Below are 22,815 nucleotides of genomic sequence, written 5' to 3'. Positions count from 1 at the left end.
GCGCAGTGTGTGCAGTGTGTGTGCAGTGTGAGTGCAGTGTGTGTGCAGTGTGCGCAGTGTGTGTGCAGTGTGAGCGCAATGTAAGTGCAGTGTGTGCGCAGTGTGTGTGCAGTGTGTGCGCAGTGTGTGTGCAGTGTGTGCGCAGTGTGTGTGCAGTGTGAGCGCAGTGCGTGTGCAGTGTGTGCAGTGTGTGCGCAGTGTGAGTGCAGTGTGTGCGCAGTGTGCGCAGTGTGTGTGCAGTGTGAGTGCAATGTAAGTGCAGTGTGTGCGCAGTGTGTGCAGTGTGTGTGCAATGTGTGTGCAGTGTGTGTGCAGTGTGTGCGCAGTGTGTGTTCAGTGTGAGTGCAGTGTGAGCGCAGTGTGAGCGTAGTGTGTGCAGTTTGCACGCAGTGTGTTCGGTGTGAGTGCAGTGTGTGCGCAGCGTGTGTGCAGTGTGAGTGCAGCGTGTGTGCGCAGTGTGTGTGCAGTGTGTGCACAGTGTGAGCGCAGTGTGTGCAGTGTGTGCGCAGTGTGTGCGCAGTGTGAGTGCAGTGTGAGTGCAGTGTGTGCACAGTGTGAGTGCAGTGTGAGTGCAATGCGAGTGCAGTGTGTGCAGTGTGTGCGCAGTGCGTGCAGTGTGTGTGCAGTGTGTGCAGTGTGTGTGCAGTGTGTGTGCAGTGTGAGCGCAGTGAGTGCAGTGTGTTTGCAGTGTGAGCGCAGTGTGTGTGCAGTGCGCACGCAGTGTGTGTTCGGTGTGAGTGCAGTGTGTGCGCAGCGTGTGTGCAGTGTGAGTGCAGCGTGTGTGCGCAGTGTGTGTGCAGTGTGTGCACAGTGTGAGCGCAGTGTGTGCGCGCAGCGTGTGTGCAGTGTGAGCGCAGTGTGTGCGCAGTGTGTGTGCAGTGTGAGTGCAGTGTGAGTGCAGTGCGCGCGCAGTGTGTGTGCAGTGTGAGCGCAGTGTGTGCGCAGTGCGAGCGCAGTGTGAGTGCAATGTGAGCGCAGTGTGTGTGCAGTGCGTGTGCAGTGTGAGCGCAGTGAGTGTGCAGTGTGAGCGCAGTGAGTGTGCAGTGTGAGTCCAGTGCGAGTGCAGTGTGTGTGCAGTGTGAGTGCAATGTGAGTGCAGTGTGTGCAGTGTGTGCAATGTGTGTGCATTGTGTGCAGTGTGTGCGCAGTGTGTGTTCAGTGTGTGCGCAGTGTGTGCAGTGTGTGCAGTGCGAGCGCAGTGAGTGCAGTGTGTGTGCAGTGTGTGTGCAGTGTGAGTGCAGTGTGTGTGCAGTGTGTGTGCAGTGTGAGTGCAGTGTGTGTGCAGCGTGAGTGCAGTGTGCGTGCAGTGTGAGCGCAGTGTGTGTGCAGTGTGAGTGCAGTGTGAGCGCAGTGAGTGCAGTGTGTGCGCAGTGTGAGCGCAGTGTGAGTGCAGTGTGTGTTCGGTGTGAGTGCTGTGTGCGCAGTGTGTGCGCAGTGTGTGCGCAGTGTGAGCGCAGTGTGCGCAGTGTGTGTGCAGTGTGTGAGCGCAGTGAGTGCAGTGTGTGTGCAGTGTGTGTGCAGTGTGAGCGCAGTGTGTGCAGTGTGCACGCAGTGTGTGTTCGGTGTGTGCGCAGTGTGTGCGCAGTGTGTGCAGTGTGAGTGCAGTGTGTGCGCAGTGTGAGTGCAGTGTGTGCGCAGTGTGTGCGCAGTGTGTGCGCAGTGTGAGCGCAGTGTGTGCGCAGCGTGTGTGCAGTGTGAGTGCAGCGTGTGTGCGCAGTGTGTGTGCAGTGTGTGCACAGTGTGAGCGCAGTGTGTGCAGTGTGTGCGCAGTGTGTGCGCAGTGTGAGTGCAGTGTGAGTGCAGTGTGTGCACAGTGTGAGTGCAGTGTGAGTGCAATGTGAGTGCAGTGTGTGCAGTGTGTGCAATGTGTGTGCATTGTGTGCAGTGTGTGCGCAGTGTGTGTTCAGTGTGTGCGCAGTGTGTGCAGTGTGTGCAGTGCGAGCGCAGTGAGTGCAGTGTGTGTGCAGTGTGTGTGCAGTGTGAGTGCAGTGTGTGTGCAGTGTGTGTGCAGTGTGAGTGCAGTGTGTGTGCAGCGTGAGTGCAGTGTGCGTGCAGTGTGAGCGCAGTGTGTGTGCAGTGTGAGCGCAGTGAGTGCAGTGTGTGCGCAGTGTGAGCGCAGTGTGAGTGCAGTGTGTGTTCGGTGTGAGTGCTGTGTGCGCAGTGTGTGCGCAGTGTGTGCGCAGTGTGAGCGCAGTGTGCGCAGTGTGTGTGCAGTGTGTGAGCGCAGTGAGTGCAGTGTGTGTGCAGTGTGTGTGCAGTGTGAGCGCAGTGTGTGCAGTGTGCACGCAGTGTGTGTTCGGTGTGTGCGCAGTGTGTGCGCAGTGTGTGCAGTGTGAGTGCAGTGTGTGCGCAGTGTGAGTGCAGTGTGTGCGCAGTGTGTGCGCAGTGTGTGCGCAGTGTGAGCGCAGTGTGTGCGCAGCGTGTGTGCAGTGTGAGTGCAGTGTGTGCGTAGTGTGTGCGCAGTGTGTGCAGTGTGAGTGCAGTGTGTGCACAGTGTGAGTGCAGTGCGAGCGCAGTGTGTGTGCAGTGTGAGCGCAGTGTGTGCGCAGTGCGTGTGCAGTGTGAGTGCAGTGTGAGCGCAGTGTGTGCAGTGTGAGTGCAGTGTGTGCAGTGTGAGTGCAGTGTGTGCGCAGTGTGCGCAGTGTGTGTTCAGTGTGAGTGCAATGTAAGTGCAGTGTGTGCGCAGTGTGTAGTGTGTGTGCAATGTGTGCGCAGTGTGTGTGCAGTGTGAGTGCAGTGCGAGCGCAGTGTGTGTGCAGTGTGAGCGCAGTGTGTGCGCAGTGCGTGTGCAGTGTGAGTGCAGTGTGAGCGCAGTGTGTGCAGTGTGAGTGCAGTGTGTGCAGTGTGAGTGCAGTGTGTGCGCAGTGTGCGCAGTGTGAGTGCAGTGTGAGTGCAATGTAAGTGCAGTGTGTGCGCAGTGTGTGCAGTGTGTGTGCAATGTGTGCGCAGTGTGTGTGCAGTGTGAGTGCAGTGCGAGCGCAGCGTGTGTGCAGTGTGAGCGCAGTGCGTGTGCAGTGTGAGTGCCGTGTGTGTGCAGTGTGTGCAGTGTGTGCACAGTGTGAGTGCAGTGTGTGCGCAGTGTGCGCAGTGTGTGTGCAGTGTGAGTGCAATGTAAGTGCAGTGTGTGCGCAGTGTGTGCAGTGTGTGTGCAATGTGTGCGCAGTGTGTGTGCAGTGTGAGTGCAGTGCGAGCGCAGCGCGTGTGCAGTGTGAGCGCAGTGCGTGTGCAGTGTGAGTGCCGTGTGTGTGCAGTGTGTGCAGTGTGTGCACAGTGTGAGTGCAGTGTGTGCGCAGTGTGCGCAGTGTGCGTGCAGTGTGAGTGCAATGTAAGTGCAGTGTGTGCGCAGTGTGTGCAGTGTGTGTGCAATGTGTGTGCAGTGTGTGTGCAGTGTGTGCGCAGTGTGAGCGTAGTGTGTGCAGTTTGCACGCAGTGTGTTCGGTGTGAGTGCAGTGTGTGTGCAGTGTGTGTGCAGTGTGAGTGCAGTGTGTGCAGTGTGTGTGCAGTGTGAGTGCAGTGTGTGTGCAGCGTGAGTGCAGTGTGCGTGCAGTGTGAGCGCAGTGTGTGTGCAGTGTGAGTGCAGTGTGAGCGCAGTGAGTGCAGTGTGTGCGCAGTGTGTGCGCAGTGTGAGCGCAGTGTGAGTGCAGTGTGTGTTCGGTGTGAGTGCTGTGTGCGCAGTGTGTGCGCAGTGTGTGCGCAGTGTGAGCGCAGTGTGCGCAGTGTGTGTGCAGTGTGTGAGCGCAGTGAGTGCAGTGTGTGTGCAGTGTGTGTGCAGTGTGAGCGCAGTGTGTGCAGTGTGCACGCAGTGTGTGTTCGGTGTGTGCGCAGTGTGTGCGCAGTGTGTGCAGTGTGAGTGCAGTGTGTGCGCAGTGTGAGTGCAGTGTGTGCGCAGTGTGTGCGCAGTGTGTGCGCAGTGTGAGCGCAGTGTGTGCGCAGCGTGTGTGCAGTGTGAGTGCAGTGTGTGCGTAGTGTGTGCGCAGTGTGAGCGCAGTGTGTGCAGTGTGAGTGCAGTGTGTGCACAGTGTGAGTGCAGTGCGAGCGCAGTGTGTGTGCAGTGTGAGCGCAGTGTGTGCGCAGTGCGTGTGCAGTGTGAGTGCAGTGTGAGCGCAGTGTGTGCAGTGTGAGTGCAGTGTGTGTGCAGTGTGTGCGCAGTGTGCGCAGTGTGTGTTCAGTGTGAGTGCAATGTAAGTGCAGTGTGTGCGCAGTGTGTAGTGTGTGTGCAATGTGTGCGCAGTGTGTGTGCAGTGTGAGTGCAGTGCGAGCGCAGTGTGTGTGCAGTGTGAGCGCAGTGTGTGCGCAGTGCGAGTGCAGTGTGAGCGCAGTGTGTGCAGTGTGAGTGCAGTGTGTGCAGTGTGAGTGCAGTGTGTGCGCAGTGTGCGCAGTGTGTGTGCAGTGTGAGTGCAATGTAAGTGCAGTGTGTGCGCAGTGTGTGCAGTGTGTGTGCAATGTGTGCGCAGTGTGTGTGCAGTGTGAGTGCAGTGCGAGCGCAGCGTGTGTGCAGTGTGAGCGCAGTGCGTGTGCAGTGTGAGTGCCGTGTGTGTGCAGTGTGTGCAGTGTGTGCACAGTGTGAGTGCAGTGTGTGCGCAGTGTGCGCAGTGTGTGTGCAGTGTGAGTGCAATGTAAGTGCAGTGTGTGCGCAGTGTGTGCAGTGTGTGTGCAATGTGTGTGCAGTGTGTGTGCAGTGTGTGCGCAGTGTGAGCGTAGTGTGTGCAGTTTGCACGCAGTGTGTTCGGTGTGAGTGCAGTGTGTGCGCAGCGTGTGTGCAGTGTGAGTTCAGCGTGTGTGCGCAGTGTGTGTGCAGTGTGTGCACAGTGTGAGCGCAGTGCGTGCAGTGTGTGCGCAGTGTGTGCGCAGTGTGAGTGCAGTGTGAGTGCAGTGTGTGCACAGTGTGAGTGCAGTGTGAGTGCAATGCGAGTGCAGTGTGTGCAGTGTGTGTGCAGTGTGTGTGCAGTGTGTGCAGTGTGTGTGCAGTGTGAGCGCAGTGAGTGCAGTGTGTTTGCAGTGTGAGTGCAGTGTGTGTGCAGTGCGCACGCAGTGTGTGTTCGGTGTGAGTGCAGTGTGTGCGCAGCGTGTGTGCAGTGTGAGTGCAGCGTGTGTGCGCAGTGTGTGTGCAGTGTGTGCACAGTGTGAGCGCAGTGTGTGCGCAGTGTGCGCGCAGCGTGTGTGCAGTGTGAGTGCAGTGTGTGCGCAGTGTGCGCAGTGTGTGTGCAGTGTGAGTGCAATGTAAGTGCAGTGTGTGCGCAGTGTGTGCAGTGTGTGTGCAATGTGTGCGCAGTGTGTGTGCAGTGTGAGTGCAGTGCGAGCGCAGCGTGTGTGCAGTGTGAGCGCAGTGCGTGTGCAGTGTGAGTGCCGTGTGTGTGCAGTGTGTGCAGTGTGTGCACAGTGTGAGTGCAGTGTGTGCGCAGTGTGCGCAGTGTGTGTGCAGTGTGAGTGCAATGTAAGTGCAGTGTGTGCGCAGTGTGTGCAGTGTGTGTGCAATGTGTGTGCAGTGTGTGTGCAGTGTGTGCGCAGTGTGAGCGTAGTGTGTGCAGTTTGCACGCAGTGTGTTCGGTGTGAGTGCAGTGTGTGCGCAGCGTGTGTGCAGTGTGAGTTCAGCGTGTGTGCGCAGTGTGTGTGCAGTGTGTGCACAGTGTGAGCGCAGTGCGTGCAGTGTGTGCGCAGTGTGTGCGCAGTGTGAGTGCAGTGTGAGTGCAGTGTGTGCACAGTGTGAGTGCAGTGTGAGTGCAATGCGAGTGCAGTGTGTGCAGTGTGTGTGCAGTGTGTGTGCAGTGTGTGTGCAGTGTGTGTGCAGTGTGAGCGCAGTGAGTGCAGTGTGTTTGCAGTGTGAGTGCAGTGTGTGTGCAGTGCGCACGCAGTGTGTGTTCGGTGTGAGTGCAGTGTGTGCGCAGCGTGTGTGCAGTGTGAGTGCAGCGTGTGTGCGCAGTGTGTGTGCAGTGTGTGCACAGTGTGAGCGCAGTGTGTGCGCAGTGTGCGCGCAGCGTGTGTGCAGTGTGAGCGCAGTGTGTGCAGTGTGTGCGCAGTGTGTGCGCAGTGTGTGTGCAGTGTGAGTGCAGTGTGAGTGCAGTGCGCGCGCAGTGTGTGTGCAGTGTGAGCGCAGTGTGTGCAGTGTGTGCGCAGTGCGAGCGCAGTGTGAGTGCAATGTGAGCGCAGTGTGTGTGCAGTGCGTGTGCAGTGTGAGCGCAGTGAGTGTGCAGTGTGAGCGCAGTGAGTGTGCAGTGTGAGTCCAGTGCGAGTGCAGTGTGTGTGCAGTGTGAGTGCAATGTGAGTGCAGTGTGTGCAGTGTGTGCAATGTGTGTGCATTGTGTGCAGTGTGTGCGCAGTGTGTGTTCAGTGTGTGCGCAGTGTGTGCAGTGTGTGCAGTGCGAGCGCAGTGAGTGCAGTGTGTGTGCAGTGTGTGTGCAGTGTGTGTGCAGTGTGAGTGCAGTGTGTGTGCAGCGTGAGTGCAGTGTGCGTGCAGTGTGAGCGCAGTGTGTGTGCAGTGTGAGTGCAGTGTGAGCGCAGTGAGTGCAGTGTGTGCGCAGTGTGTGTGCAGTGTGAGCGCAGTGTGAGTGCAGTGTGTGTTCGGTGTGAGTGCAGTGTGCGCAGTGTGTGCGCAGTGTGTGCGCAGTGTGAGTGCAGTGTGTGTTCGGTGTGAGTGCAGTGTGCGCAGTGTGTGCGCAGTGTGTGCGCAGTGTGTGCGCAGTGTGTGCGCAGTGTGCGCAGTGTGTGTGCAGTGTGTGAGCGCAGTGAGTGCAGTGTGTGTGCAGTGTGTGTGCAGTGTGAGCGCAGTGTGTGCAGTGTGCACGCAGTGTGTGTTCGGTGTGTGCGCAGTGTGTGCGCAGTGTGTGCAGTGTGAGTGCAGTGTGAGTGCAGTGTGTGCGCAGTGTGAGTGCAGTGTGTGCGCAGTGTGAGCGCAGTGTGTGCGCAGCGTGTGTGCAGTGTGAGTGCAGTGTGTGCGTAGTGTGTGCGCAGTGTGAGCGCAGTGTGTGCAGTGTGAGTGCAGTGTGTGCACAGTGTGAGTGCAGTGTGAGTGCAGTGTGTGCGCAGTGTGTGAGCGCAGTGCGAGCGCAGTGCGAGCGCAGTGCGAGCGCAGTGCGAGCGCAGTGCGTGCGCAGTGTGTGCGCAGTGTGAGTGCAGTGTGAGTGCAGTGTGAGCGCAGTGTGTGTGCAGTGTGTGCGCAGTGTGAGCGCAGTGTGTGCGCAGTGTGTGCGCAGTGTGAGTGCAGTGTGTGCGCAGTGTGAGTGCAGTGTGTGCGCAGTGTGTGCGCAGTGTGAGTGCAGTGTGAGTGCAGTGTGAGCGCAGTGTGTGTGCAGTGTGTGCGCAGTGTGAGCGCAGTGTGTGCGCAGTGTGTGCGCAGTGTGAGTGCAGTGTGTGCGCAGTGTGAGTGCAGTGTGTGCGCAGTGTGTGTGCAGTGTGAGCGCAGTGTGTGCAGTGTGTGCGCAGTGTGAGCGCAGTGTGAGTGCAGTGTATGTGCAGTGTGTGCGCAGTGTGAGCGCAGTGTGTGCAGTGTGTGTGCAGTGTGAGTGCAGTGTGAGCGCAGTGTGTGTGCAGTGTGAGTGCAGTGTGTGTGCAGTGTGTGTTTGTCTTTTTTTAAATCATTTCAGCTACATACTGTATTTTCTTTTCCAGACACTGCTGGAAATATAATTGTGTAGATACTTACAGAATACAGGAGAGAGCTTTCACCGATAGAAAAGAAGATCCACAATGAAAGCAAGAATATGAAGAGTATCTACATTAAAAAAAACATAAAGTTTATGTAAAAGATGCATGTCCCCCATGTCCCTCCATCCCACATGTCGCTCATACCCACATGTCCCTCCCTCCATCATGTCTCTTATGTTCCTCCACCACTTATGTCTCTCCACCTCGCATGTACCTTATGCCCCTCCATTCATCATGTCTCTTATGTTCCTCGACCCCTCCTATCCCTTATTTTCTTCCACCACTTATGTCTCTCCACCCCACATGTCCCCCATGTCCATCCATTAATCATCTCTCCTATGTGCCTGCACCCCTCATATCTCTTATTTCCTGCTACCACTTATGTCTCCCCACCCCACATGTGCCCCACGTCCCTCCATCCATCATGTCTCTTATGTTCCTCCACTTCTTATGTCTCTCCACCCCACGATTCCCTCCATCCTGCATGTCTCTCATGTCCCTACATCCATCATGTCTCCTATGTTTCTCCACCCCTTATGTCTTTCAAACCCACATATCCTCCATGTCCATCTATCCATCATGTCTCTTATGTTCCTTCACCTCATGTCTCTCCACCACACCTGTCCCTCAATCCCTCCCTCCCTCGTGTCTCTTATGTTCCTCCACCCCACATGTCCCCCATATCCCTCCCTCCACCAGGTTTTTATGTTCCTCCACCACTTATGTCTCTCCACCTTGCATATACCTTATGTCTCTCCATCCATCATGTCTCTTATGTTCCTCAATCCCTCATGTCCCTTCATTTCTTCCACTACTTATGCCCCCCTATGTCCGTCCATTCATCATCTCTCCTATGTACCTCCACCTCTCATGTCCCTTATTTTCTTCCACCATGTATGTCTCTGCACCCCACATGTGCCCCATATCCCTCCATTCATCATGTCTCTTATGTTCCTCCTCTTCTTATGTCTCTCCACCCCTCCATCCTACATGTCTCTCATGTCCCTCCCTCCATCATGCCTTTTATGTCTCTACACCTCGCATGTACCTTATGTCCCTACATCCATCATGTCTCCTATGTCCCCCCACCCCTCATGTCCTTTATGTTCCTCCACCCCTTATGTCTCTCCATCCCACATAGCCTCCATGTCCCTCTATCCATCATGTCTATTATGTTCCTCCACCCCCTATGTCCCCTTTGTTCCTCCATCCCACATATCCTCCATACCCCTCTATCCCTCATGTCCCCCATTTCCCTTCATGCTTTTGTACCTTTTATTTCTCACTCCTTATGTCCCTTAAACCCACATGTTCCTCCATCCCTCATAACTTTTCTAGGCATACAGGCCTAATCTCATACAAAAACTAAAGCTAGCCATACATGGATCAAATTCTGAAAGAATTGTCTTTCAAGAATCGGAAATAATCATTTTTGTTCGAACTTCGTACGATTAGTGGGCGGCAGCAATGCCCGATTTTCGTGAGGCCATCGAAATTTAGTGATTGGGCATGTTGGAAATTTTTGGAGTAATTAACAAACTTTTAATCAATGATGGGAAATTATAATTGAAAAGAAATTCAAATGAGCTGTGACCGGGAAAGAAGTTGAAGTTGAAGGCTTGGTTGGTCGAATTTCGAAATCAATGGTGACAACATCGAATAACAAAACGCACACAACCTATGATTGTCGGAAGAAAGTTTTTCTGAATTTGACCCATTTATTGCCTGCATAAGGGAAAAGCTAAAGAGTTTGCTTGCTGAAAATGTTCCTGCTGGGGCAATTTTATATCACTTCCTGTGCTGGAGAAGATGTGGAGCCTTTAGGTAGACCCCCTTCATCCCATAAGATGATTGTCTATCACTATGTCTTTCCTCCAGGGTGAAAATCTAGGGTGTAAATGTACAGATACTTACAAAGGGAAGTGGAATAGGACCCAATTTAGCTAGGAGAGAAATAGAACAATAAAATGTCAGTCATAATACAATCAATGAGACAAAATAAGAGAACAAGGAAAAAAACTGGGGCAGAAACCGCAAATGCAAAACAGAAATTTCAGTGTGTTTGTGTATGTAATGCCCTTGTATTCATTCAAGTCTGACTACTATTGTGCCTCCCTTTTCTCTCATTCTCTCCTTCCCTCTCCCTATCACTCTTCCTCACACTCTCTCTATCTCTCTCCCCCTAACACTCTCTCTCCCCCCTCCTCACACTCTCTCTCCCCCCTCCTCACACTCTCTCTATCTCTCTCCCCCTCACACCTCTCTCTCCCCCCTCCTCACACCCTCTCTCTCCCCTCCTCACAAATTCTTTCTCTCCCCCCTACTCACTCTCTTCCTCTCCACCCTCCTCACACTCTCGCTCCCCCTCCTCACACTCTCTCTCCCCCCTCCTCACACTTTCTCTCCCCCTCACACTCTCTCCCCCTCCTCACTCTCTCTCCCCCCTCCTCACACCCTCTCTCTCCCCTCCTCACAAATTCTTTCTCTCCCCCCTACTCACTCTCTTCCTCTCCCCCCTCCTCACACTCTGTTTTTCTCCCCCTCGTCACACGCTCTTAACCACTCCTCTCCCCCATCCTATCTCTCCCCCTTCTCTTTCTCCCCCCCCCTCACACACTCTCTCTCTCTCTCCCCCCTCACACTCTCTCTCCTCCCTCCTCACACTCTCTCTCTCCCCCTCCTCACACTCTCTCTCCTCCCTCCTCACACTCTCTATCTCCCCCCTCTTCACACTCTCTTCCTCCCTCCTGTCTCTCCCCCTTCTCTTTCTCCCCCTCCTCACGCTCTCCTCCCTCCTCACACTCTCTCCCCTCTCTCCCCCCTGCTCACGCTGTCTCTCTCCCTCCTCTACACTCTCTCTCCCCCCCCACACTCTCTCTCCCCCTCCTCACACTCTCTCTCCCCCACACTCTCTCTCCCCTCCTCACACACTCTCTCTCCCCTCCTCACACTCTCTCCCCCTCACACTCTCTCTCCCTCACACTCTCTCCCCTCACACTCTCTCTCCCCCCTCCTCACACTCTCGCTCCTCCTCACCACTCTCTCTCCCCCCTCCTCAAACTCTCTCTCCCCCCACACTCTCTCTCCCACTCCTCACACTCTCTCTCTCCCCCTCACGCTCTCTCTCCCCTCACACTCTCTCTCCCCCCCCTCCTCACACCTCTCACTCTCTCCCCCTCCTCACTCTCTCTCCCCTCCTCCCCCTCTCTATCTCTCTCTCCCCTCACACACTCTCTCCCCCCTCACACTCTCTCTCCCCCTCACACTCTCTCCCCCTCACACTCTCTCTCCCCCCTCCTCACACTCTCTCTCTCCCCCTCACGCTCTCTCTCCCCTCACACTCTCGCTCCCCCCTCCTCACACTCTCTCTCCCCCCTCCTCACACTCTCTCTCTCCCCCTCATGCTCTCTCTCCCCTCACACTCTCTCTCCCCCCTCCTAACACTCTCTCGCTCCCCCTCCTCACACTCTCTCTCCCCCTCACACTCTCTCCCCCCCTCCTCACTCTCTCTCCCCCCTTCTCACATTCTCTCCCCCCCTCCTCACACCCTCTCTCTCCCCTCCTCACAAATTATTTCTCTCCCCCCTACTCACTCTCTTCCTCTCCCCCTCCTCACACTCTCTTCCCCCCTCCTCTCCCCCATCCTATCTCTCCCCCTTCTCTTTCTCCTCCCCCCTCACACTCTCTCTCTCTCTCCCCCTCACAATCTCTGTCCCCCCTCCTCCCACTCTCTCTCTCCCCCTCCTCACACTCTCTCTCCTCCCTCCTCCCACTCTCTCTCTCCCCCCTCTTCACACTCTCTTCCTCCCTCCTCTCTCTCCCCCTTCTCTTTCTCCCCCTCCTCACGCTCTCCTCCCTCCTCACACACTCTCTCTCCCCCTGCTCACGCTGTCTCCCTCTGCTCATGCTCTCTCTCCCCCCTCCTCACACTCTCTCTCCCCCCCTCCTCATGCTCTCTCCCCCTGCTCATGCTCTCCCCCCTCCTCACACTCTCTCTCCCCCCTCTTCACACTCTCTCCCCCCTCCTCACTCACTCTCTATCTCCTCCTCACACTCTCTCCCCCTCCTCACTCACTCTCTCTCTCCTCCTCACACTCTCTCCCCACTCCTTACACTCTCTCTCCCCCCTCCTCACTCTCTCTCCTCCTCACACTCTCTCTCCCCCCCTCCTCACTCTCTCTCTCCTACTTACACTCTCTCTCCCCCTCCTCACACTCTCTCCCCCCTCACTCTCTCTCTCTCTCTCTCTCTCTCTCTCCTCTTCACACTATCTCTCCCCCCCTCCTCACTCTCTCTCTCCTCCTCTCACTCTCACTCCCCCTCCTCACTCTTTCTCCCCCCTCACTCTCTCTCTCCCCCCTGCTCACGCTCTCACTCTCCCCCTCCTCACACTCTCTCTCAATTTCTCCATCTCTCTTCCACCCCCCCCCCCCCCCTTCAGGCCTGTCTCTCCCCATCTCCTGTTTCCTAGCACTCTCTCTCTCTTCATCACCTTCTCCCTTTTTCTTACTCTCTCTACCTCTGCAAACCCTTCCTCTCTCTCTGTCTCTTCTTTGCTCTCTCGCTCCCTTTTCCTCACTCGCTCTCCCTCTTTCTCTCTCATTCCCACCACTTGTCCCCCCCCCCCCACACACACACACTTCCTCTTATTTGCTCTATATTCACAAAATACTTCTGTGACATGGAGCCCAATGTCCGGAGCGGCCTTATCTCTGCTTCTGATGTGTCTGAGCACCCTTACCCCGACTCTGAGACTCCACCATTCCCTTTCTCTGCATGACTATGAATGAAGGACGCCTTGGTGATGTCCTTCCATGACACCCGGCATTCATAGTTACATAATTACTAAGGTTGAATAAAGACACCAGTCCATCCAGTTCAACATGAGTGTCTACAATTGTCCCTATCCCTGGACATTTAAAAAGAAGTGACTGCAACACTTTTTACTAACTGTGATTCAAATAGAGAAATCCTGTGCCTACTACAGACCTATTGTTTGACTAAAATACAAACATAAATAATAATAATAATAATTATTATTATTATTATTATGAAATAATACATATTAATATACAATAAATATTAAATAAATATTATTAATACATACAGTAAGAGTACTATAAATAATAAAATACTATAATATAAAATACATATTATTATAATATAATAATAATATTATTATTAATAAAATAAAGTACATAATAATAATAATAATAATAATAATAATACATATTAATATACAATAAATTCTAAATATTATTAATACATACAGTAGTAGTACTCTATATGGTAAAAAAAATATATAATATAACATACATATTTATTAATACTAATATTAATTCAAAAAAGTACATTATAAATTATTAAATAATACACACCAATATTCAATAAATATTAAATAAATATTATTAATACAGTAAGAGTATTATAAATTGTAAAATAATATAATATAAAATACATATTATTAATAATAAATACATTTCATCACACCGCATACCCCTTCCCAACTGCATGTCATGTAAGTGACTGGGATGGGTTACCCTTCCTTCCTATCCTAACAACAGTTTTTTTGCTAATTTGCTTCTATGCCATATACCTGACTTGCTATTACGTTCTTCTTAAGGCCCGTACACACGATCGGACTTTTTGACAACAAACATGCAAATTAGCTGTTTTGGAGCAACATCCGACTGTGTGTACGCTCCATCAGACAAACTTTTTCTGTTTCCATCGGACTTTTGTTGGCTGTGCGAACGGACAAACTTTTTGACAACATAAGTCCGATGGAGCAAAGTCCAATCGTGTGTACAGAAAACCATCGGACTTTTGTACAAGGTACAAACAGGCATGCTCAGAACCAATGCAAAAGATCAGACTACAATACAGAAGTTGACCAAAGGTGGCGCTGGAGTAATTGAACGTTTTCTTTTGAAGTGTCATCAGTACGTTGAAACGTCACTACTTTCGTGTTTGTTGCCTAAAAAGTCCTGCCATGTGTATGCAATACAAACTTGTGGACTACGCCCTTTGTACAAAAGTCCACGGGAAAGTTTGTACAAAGTCCGATCGTGTGTATGAGGCTTAAGATATAAAATAGGCACCCGCTCCTGATGAGCGATTTGAAATCACAAAACGCGTTGAGCTACATGGGACGCCCACACACATATCATCATATGCCACCAATGTCGGACAGGACACAAACACACATGTTCATGCATGTATGCATGCATATGCTAATTACTCATGACATGTGTATATATATATATATATATATATATATATATATATATATATATGAAATAGTTTTTTACCAATATATTTATATTTCATGTAATGTGAATGTTTACAATTTGATTATAAATCTATTCTGTATTTGATTGATTAAATTTACTCTGTATTTGAATATTGATCACCTGCCTCATTTAAAGTCTCAAACCGCTTGTTTATTGTATATTAATAATAATAGTATTAATACAATAAAGTACATAATAATTATTATTAAAGAATACATATTAATTAATATACAATAAATATTATGAATACATACAGTAGTAGTACTATGAATGGTAAAATAATATACAATACATATTATTAATACTAATATTATTAGTACAATAAAGTACAAAATAATAATAATAATAATAATAATAATAATAATAATAATACAGATAATAATAATAATAATAATAATAATAATAATAATAACAATAATGTCATAAATAATAAAACAATTCAGAAAGTAAAAAGATATTCACAGACCTTTGGTGAATTGATCCATGGGGAGCTCCAGATGTCAGCGATACAATTCTCAAAATGAACTAGAGATAAAGAAGCATTTTTAATGATATAATCCTGCTGACCATACAGAGTACACATTCTGATCCTGTAATGTCCCAAGCTATCCCCTATACAAGCCTTGCTATGTCCTCCCTATCCACCCCGGGGGGCACACGGTCACTCTTGCTCTCCATAGAAAGTGATAGTATACGAATGTATATGATGTTGGAGGACTCCTTATTTCTTCTTCTGCATTTATTGTATTTCCTTTGGATTCATGTTCATGTTGTATTTTTTTTTTTTTTTTTACATTTTAAAATTAATTTAAAAAAAGAGATCGAAGGAAACAAGCCTTGCTGTGGGTAGTTGTTAGCGGTTCAGGTTTTTAGAGGGAAATATCATTCATGGATGGGTTCCATCTACAAAAGTTTGTATGACAAGTAGAGAAGCATGTGGTCCCAAATTTCTGAGGACAATGATATGCGGTGGGTTGGGTGGCCGCTCTATGCCATACGATTTAATGAATTCTCAGTATTAAGCACTAGGGGTGAGCTGAAGGTTCGGACTGAACACAAGTTCAGGCCGAATGTTGGCTGTTTGGGCTAGCAGAAATATTTTTTTCCTATTCGGTGGGAGCTGAACGTCATGTAGAGTAGCAGTCTTATCTCTGCTTTCTGCTGTCAATTGGTTGTTAAGGATGCCAAGCGGGTGAAGGAACCGCTGAATCCTTAACAACCGGTGGTGTCACCAGCCCCATTCACTTACTGTTATACCTGAAGGGTTCCACATGTACTGTCACTTTAAGGCTGGCTCCACCCAGGAGTGATGACAAGGGTCAAGGGGCATAGTGGCCATCTTAGAGCACATGTAAGGAGCATAATAAGATGTACTGTCCTGAGATGCATGTTGCAGTGTACAGTGAGTACTGAAATAAACATCCATTGTTCCAGACCAGAGTCTGGTGTCTCTCACAACTCAGAGGATATAACACTTACATGGCCGGGAATTCCTAGTCAAGTAAGCAAAGGGGTGGGGATTAGTGATGGACGAACTTCCGACGGGACGTTTCGCGAATGCGGACCGCGAACGAGGCCGACCGTTCGCGAAACCGAACGTTCGCGAAACCGAACGTTCGCGGCGGGCCCCATTGACTTCAATGGGAGGCGAACTTCGCAAACCTTTAGGTCAAATTTGCAGCCACAAGATAATTATTAGCTGGGCAAACATAGTCCCACCACATGGCCAATGACATAACACATGTATGAGGTGAATTTGGGATCGATAACTACAAGCATTCTTTTTTTATATGGGAAATTGTTCTGACAATTCAGGACTGTGGAGCGCATGAAGGCAATGGAGGAGAGGGAAGGTCAGGGACCAGGGTAGGCAAAGAAGAGGGTGCAGGAGATGATCACCAGCAGCGTGACATACAGCAATGACACATGCACCGTGATAGAGTCATCTGACAGCAGCACCGTGATAGAGGGCACTGACATCAGCAGCGTGACATAAAGCATTAACACCAGCACCGTGACATACAGCATTGACAGCAACACCGTGATAGAGAGCACTGACATCAGAAGCGTGACATTAAGCACTGACATCAGCACCGTGATATACAGCACTGACAGCAGCACCGTGATAGAGAGCACTGACATCAGAAGCGTGACATACAGCACTGACATCAGCACCGTGATATACAGCACTGACAGCAGCACCGTGATAGAGAGCACTGACATCAGCACCGTGATATACAGCACTGACAGCAGCACCGTGATAGAGAGCACTGACATCAGAAGCGTGACATACAGCACTGACATCAGCACAGTGATATACAGCACTGACAACAGCACCGTGATAGAGAGTACTGACATCAGAAGCGTGACATTAAGCACTGACATCAGCACCGTGATATACAGCACTGACAGCAGCACCGTAAGCAGCCCCAGGAGGAAGTCAGCACAGCAGAGGGATGGTGTGATCCCCTCATAATAAGCAGGCCCAGGAGAAACTCAGCACAGCACAGGGATGGTGTGATCCCCTCATAATAAGAACCCCCAGGAGTAAGTCAGCACAGCACAGGGATGGTGTGATCCCCATTATAATAAGAGCCCCCAGGAGGAAGTCAGCACAGCACAGGGATGGTGTGATCCCCTCATAATAAGCAGGCCCAGGAGGAAGTCAGCACAGCACAGGGATATCATAAGCAGCCCCAGTAGAAATATGACACCGCTCAACCTCTTCAAAGAGGAGGGTAGGGGCATATAGTACGGTGTGCTTTTTTGGGACAAGGAAGTGAGCCAAATGAAGAAAGAAGGTAGTGCACCTCAACCCTATGTATTGTGGACCGATAACAGTCCTTATAGAATAGCAGATTGTACCTCACTCAACCCTATGTACTGTAGCACCCTACACCAAGTTACCAGTCCTTATAAGAACTTTTGTGGACCAAGCAGGTTGTGTGTTAGTGATTAGCAGACTGTACGTCAGTCCCTATACCAATGAAGGACTGCTGCAGTATAGGGCAGCGGTCAGCAGTGGTGCACCTCAACCCTATCTATTGTGGACCGATAGCGGTTCTTACAGAACAGCAGACTGTACCGCACTCAACCCTATGTACTGTAGCACCCTAGACCAAGTTACCAGTCCTTATAGGAACTTTTGTGGACCAAGCAGGTTGTGTGTTAGTGATTAGCAGACTGTACTTCAGTCCCTATACCAATGAAGGACTGCTGCAGTATAGGGCAGCGGTCAGCAGTGGTGCACCTCAACCCTATCTATTGTGGACCGATAGCGGTCCTTACAGAACAGCAGACTGTACCTCACTCAACCCTATGTACTGTAGCACCCTACACAGACCAAGTTACCAGTCCTGATAAAGAGCTTTGTGGAACAAGTGAGTTGTGAATGATTAGCAGACTGCAGCAGAAGGGCAGCAGTCAAGTATAATATTCTTTCTATATTTGGAAGAAAGAATATTATACGTGTACAAGCCTATTACCATACCACTGATACCAGTCCTGAAAAGAACCTTTGTGGAACTAATAGTAACAGCAACTATTTAAACTGACCCTCACTGCCTGACACACTGCTTCCTTCCTGTCCCTATACAAAGTGGCAAAACAGAGGAGACTGGAACGATTAGTGGTTACTGGAATAGCTCTTTTGTGGACCTGATAGTAACAGCTAATGATGATGATGATGATGATGACTAAACTGACTCTCCCTGTAGCACACACCGTCCTGTCCCTTTCTCTAAACTGACAAAAGACACTCAGGCTGCTGCAACAATCAGTAGCACAGCAAACCTATATACACCTAACACCTATACCAGTCCTGAAAAGAACTTTTGTGTACCAAATAGCTAGCGATTTATCTCTCCCTACTCCACACAGCAACCTTTCCCTATAGTGACAGAAGAAAGAATGTAAAATGGCCGCCGGATCGGGTGTATTTATAAGTTAGGGGGAATGTCCAAGTGTCCATGTGCTGTAATGTCTCAATTGGCTGTCCTGTACCCCATGATGGATGTGTCATCATAGGTCAAAGTTCTTTTACACATTAAACACGTAAGTCCGCCGGGGCGAACAACGCCAATAGTCGAGCGAACGAGCGGACCGCGAATGGCCAAAATTCGCCGCAATTTTTTGGTCTTGTATGCATTTTAAGAGGGAACCCCATATACAAATCACGCAAAAAAAAACTTGTGCCCCCCTCAAAAATCCATACCAGATCCTTATCTGAGCATCCAGCCTGACAGGCCAGGAAGGGGTGGGGGGTAAACACCCATGGCAGTGCCATGCCATGTTTTTGGCAACCCCTTTCCTTTTAGCCTAGAGCAGCTTTTTTCAAACAGGGTGACTTAAGGCTTCTTCAGGGGTGCCTTAAGGCTTCTTCAGGGGTGCCTTGGCAAAATGCCTACAAATAACCCCAAAATTGTATACAAGCCGGAGGATGGATGAAGCCTTTTAGTTACACAAAACCACAGGTTATAATTGTGCACCATTACAACCTTCTAGATGCCAACCTCTGAACAACCAATGGCATCATCAGTTGATAAGGAGGATGTCAGTTGCCTGAATATCATCCTTGTTTGACCCCCCCCCCCCCCCCCTTGCCTCTCTCCATCAGCTTTGGGGTCTCATTAGCTAAGTGATGAGAGAAACAGTGAGGACGAAGAGAAACATTGGAATACTAGTCAGTACCAGTTTGCAAAAGCGTATTTGCTTTGGAAGAATACATTTCCTTTAACGTTGGGTGTCCCACATGTATTGATGTTTCTGCATTATGTAAACCCATCTGAATATTATTTATTACATTTTAGACTGTCCATAATTTTGGAGGGTTCCTTGACTGAAAAATGGTTGAGAAACATTGGCCTAGAGCAGGGGATCTTCAAACTATGGCCCTCCAGTTGTTCGGGAACTACAAATCCCATCATGCCTAGTCATATCTGTGAATGTCAGAGTTCTACAATGCCTCATGGGACGTGTAGTTTCCACAACAGCTGGAGGGCCGTAGTTTGAAGATCCCCGGCCTAGAGAATGGGCATTACTGTTTTTCAAACGTTCAGCTCCTATTGACTTCAATGGAGTTCAGATTCAGCACCTGAACTTTAGTCACATGTGCAGAACCCCGCTTAGGTGTGTTTGGTTCCTCACTATTCAGCACGGTATCCTTGATACCCAGAGATAGAAGACCAGACATGTGATTTGTATGTTTTATGTGTTCAATGAAAAAAAAATTAAAAACAAATGCCCCAAACTCGGCATCTGATCTATCTCAGAATCTGCAATTCACAGCTTGTCAAGGATAGAAGTTCATGCTCTGACTCCCAGATCCCCACATTGGGAAGATTAGACCCAATCCACAGGGGTGAAAAATGAGAGAATTATGATTGCCCCCCCCCCATACGGACCCCCAGCCTCACAGGCTGAAGATTGGACCCCAACCACATAGGCAAACAATGAAAGATTTAGGATTAATCCCAATATAGCAGGACCTTTAGGACCCTCAGATCCCTACAGGCTGAAGACCTCATTCATAGGGGATAAAAGTGGTGAGAAATCCATCGTTGCCCAATACAGTTCCTACTGGGTCCATCAGACCCCCAGATTCTTACAGGATGCAGATTGGACCCCATCCACATGGGCGAACAATGAAAGATTTATGATTGACCCCCAACATAGCTGGACCTATAGGAACCTCAGATCCCTACAGGCTGAAGATTAGACCTCATTCATAGGGGAGAAAAGTGGTGAGAAATCTATGGTTGCCCAATACAGTTCCTGCTGGGTCCATCAGACCCCTAGATCCCTACAGGCTGCAGATTGGACCCCATTCATAGGGGAGAACAATGATGGGAAATCTATGATTGCCCCTGGAACCGTTCATGTTCAGAACCACAGATCCCTGCGGGCTGCAGGTTAGACCCCATACACATGGGCGAACAATAAAAGATTTATGATTAATCCCAACAAAGCTGGACCTTTAGGACCCTCAGATCCCTACAGGCTGAAGATTGAACCCCATCCACATGTGCGAACAATGAAAGATTTATGATTAATCCCAACATAGCTGGACCTTTAGGACCCTCAGATCCCTACAGGCTGAAGACCTCATTCATAGGAGAGAAAAGTGGTGAGAAATCCATGGCTGCCCAATACAGTTCCTTCTGGGTCTATCGGACCCCAGATCCCTACAGGCTGCAGATTGGACCCCATTCATAGGATAGAAGAATGATGAGAAATCTATGATTGCCCTTTGAACCGTTCATGTTCAGAACCCCAGATCCCTGCGGGCTGCAGGTTAGACCCCATCCACATGGGCGAACAATGAAAGATTTATGATTAATCCCAACATAGCTGGACCTTTAGGACCCTCAGATCCCTACAGGCTGAAGATTGGACTCCATCCACATGGGCGAACAATGAAAGATTTATGATTAATCCTAACATAGCTGGACCTTTAGGACCCTCAGATCCCTACAGGCTGAAGACCTCATTCATAAGGGAGAAAAGTGGTGAGAAATCCATGGTTGTCCAATACAGTTCCTGCTAGGTCTATCGGACCCCCAGATCCCTACAGGCTGCAGATTGGACCCCATTCATAGGATAGAAGAATGATGATTTCATATTCAGAACCCCAGATCACTGCAGGCTGCAGGTTAGACCCCATCCACATGGGCGACCAATGAAAGATTTATGATTAACCCCAACAAAGCTGGACCTTTAGGACCCTCACATCCCTACAGGCTGAAGACCTCATTCATAGGGCAGAAAGGTGGTGAGAAATCCATGGCTGCCCAATACAGTTCCTGCTGGGTCCATCAGACCCCCAGATCCCTACAGGCTGCAGACATAGCTGGACCTACAGGACCCCCAGATCCCTACAGGCTGAAGACCTCTTTTTTAGGGGAGAAAAGTGGTGAGAAATCCATGATTGCCCCAATACAGTTCCTGCTGAGTCCATCGGACCCCCAGATCCTTACAGGCTGATGATTGGACCCCATTTATAGGGGAGAGCAGAACAATGATGAGATACTGTATGTATCAATGCCCCAGTATGGTTTATCCCCCGGGCCATTCATACCCCCAGATCTCTACAGGCTGAAGATTGGGCCCTATCCATAGGGGGTGATGAGGAATCTATGGAATCTATGGTTGCCCCCGGGATGGTTGAGGTTCAAGCTGGATATACAGAATCCCCAGATCCATGCCATGTGTGTACAATATACATCTCACCGTCTCTACTCTTGCACAGGGTAACTTTTTTAAAAAAAATAAAATTTTTTACCCTGCAGAATACAGATATGTAGATAAGCACACCCATCATCATACATGAGACATCATAGCAGGGCGGTGCAGGGTGCAGCCATGGAGCAAAGTGCAGTAAACCATAACAGCCAATCAGAAATGATTCGTCTTCCTGAGTGCAGATGTGGTAGATTGTAGCACTTTGCATCATTGCTTTCTCACACATCGATCGGTCGGAGGGGAGGGGGAGGGGGATGTGATCTGTGGGGAGGTGTAAAGTGGTTTCCTCTTCCCTTAGCAGAGTGATGATCAGATGAGACTCGGAAACACGAGAATCCTCCGAGCCATCAGAAATCTTACAACCAATCAAATATATTTCCTAATCAATAGGCCGACACCTCGCTGTGCCCTGTCTAGTCCTCATTACTGGCCGTCTGCTGTCTCTATGTTCACTCTCCTCGCCCACTGCCGGCTCTCTGCTCTCTCCTACATGCAGCGTGCCTCTTTCCTGAATCTCTTTTCTCTCCTACCAGTATGACATCTCTTTCCTGGCCCCCTGCGTCTCTCTGCTCCTGGCTCTCTCCTCTCTCCTCGCTGCAGAATGTCTCTTTCCTGGCTCTCTCCTCTCTCTAGAATGTCTCTTTTCCTGGCTCTCTCCTTTCTGTAGAATGTCTCTCTCCTGGCTGTCTCTACTCTCTCCTCACTGCTGAATGTCTATTTCCTGGCTCTCTTCTCTCTCCTCTCTGTAGAATGTCTTTTTCCTGGCTCTCTCTTCTCTCCTCCTTGTAGAATGTCTCTTTCCTGGCTCTCTCTTCTCTCCTCCTTGTAGAATGTCTCTTTCCTGGCTCTCTCCTCTCTATAGAATGTCTCTTTTCCTGGCTCTCTCCTCTCTGCAGAATGTCTCTTTTCCTGGCTCTCTCATCTCTGCGGAATGTCTCTTTCCTGGCTCTCTCCTCTCTATAGAATGTCTCTTTTCCTGGCTCTCTCCTCTCTGCAGAATGTCTCTTTTCCTGGCTCTCTCTCCTCTTATCAGCCTGCACTCTTCTGTCTCTTACCTGCAGCGGTCTCTTCCTCTTCAGCTCTCTTCTGTCTCTCCTCTGCTTCTCCTGTCACCTCTTCCCTTCTCTTTCGCTTTCACTTGGCGATGAGTGACACGTATGTTGGTGACACGTATGTTGGTGACACGTATGTCGGTGACATGTATGTTCTACACGGTCACTGTCCGATATTTTCCTGTAACCGTCTCCTGTCTGGACAGAACTCTCTGTGTCTGCAGAAGGGAAGGAAAAGGGAGGGGAGAGAGAAAGTGAAAGTAGATTGAGAAGAATGTGGTGGGGGGAGGAGGAGACACACAGCACACACAACGCACATTGCACAACACACAGCACACACAACGCACAGCACACACAACGCACAACACACAGCACACACAACGCACAGCACACAGCACACACAACGCACAACACACATCGCACAACACACAGCACACACAACGCACAACACACAACACACACAACGCACAACACACAGCACACACAATGCACATCGCACAACACACAGCACACACAACGCACAGCACACACAATGCACAACGCACAACACACAGCACACACAACGCACAACACACAACACACATCGCACA

At 50.1% G+C, this 22,815-nt stretch overlaps 1 protein-coding gene across 3 annotated transcripts in view; it reads right to left on the bottom strand.

The window, feature by feature from the left end:
* LOC144000405 (uncharacterized) overlaps positions 1-22,815 on the bottom strand; it is an 84,063-nt gene that overhangs the window by 43,385 nt on the left and 17,863 nt on the right. For all 3 annotated transcript variants that reach the window (XM_077494219.1, XM_077494218.1, XM_077494220.1), the window contains exons 3-6: positions 22,229-22,443; positions 14,401-14,459; positions 9,556-9,584; positions 7,640-7,708 (exon numbers count right to left, since the gene is read on the bottom strand). In XM_077494219.1, the coding sequence (XP_077350345.1) occupies positions 7,640-7,708; positions 9,556-9,584; positions 14,401-14,419 (117 nt within the window). In that variant the 5' untranslated portion in view covers positions 14,420-14,459; positions 22,229-22,443. The remainder of the gene's footprint in view (positions 1-7,639; positions 7,709-9,555; positions 9,585-14,400; positions 14,460-22,228; positions 22,444-22,815) is intronic.

Source organism: Lithobates pipiens, unplaced genomic scaffold, assembly GCF_037356315.1.
Source record: "Lithobates pipiens isolate NorthernLeopardFrog02 unplaced genomic scaffold, aLitPip1_a1.2 Scaffold_22, whole genome shotgun sequence".
Lineage (NCBI taxonomy): Eukaryota > Metazoa > Chordata > Amphibia > Anura > Ranidae > Lithobates > Lithobates pipiens.
This window is presented reverse-complemented; position numbering and strand designations above follow the sequence as displayed.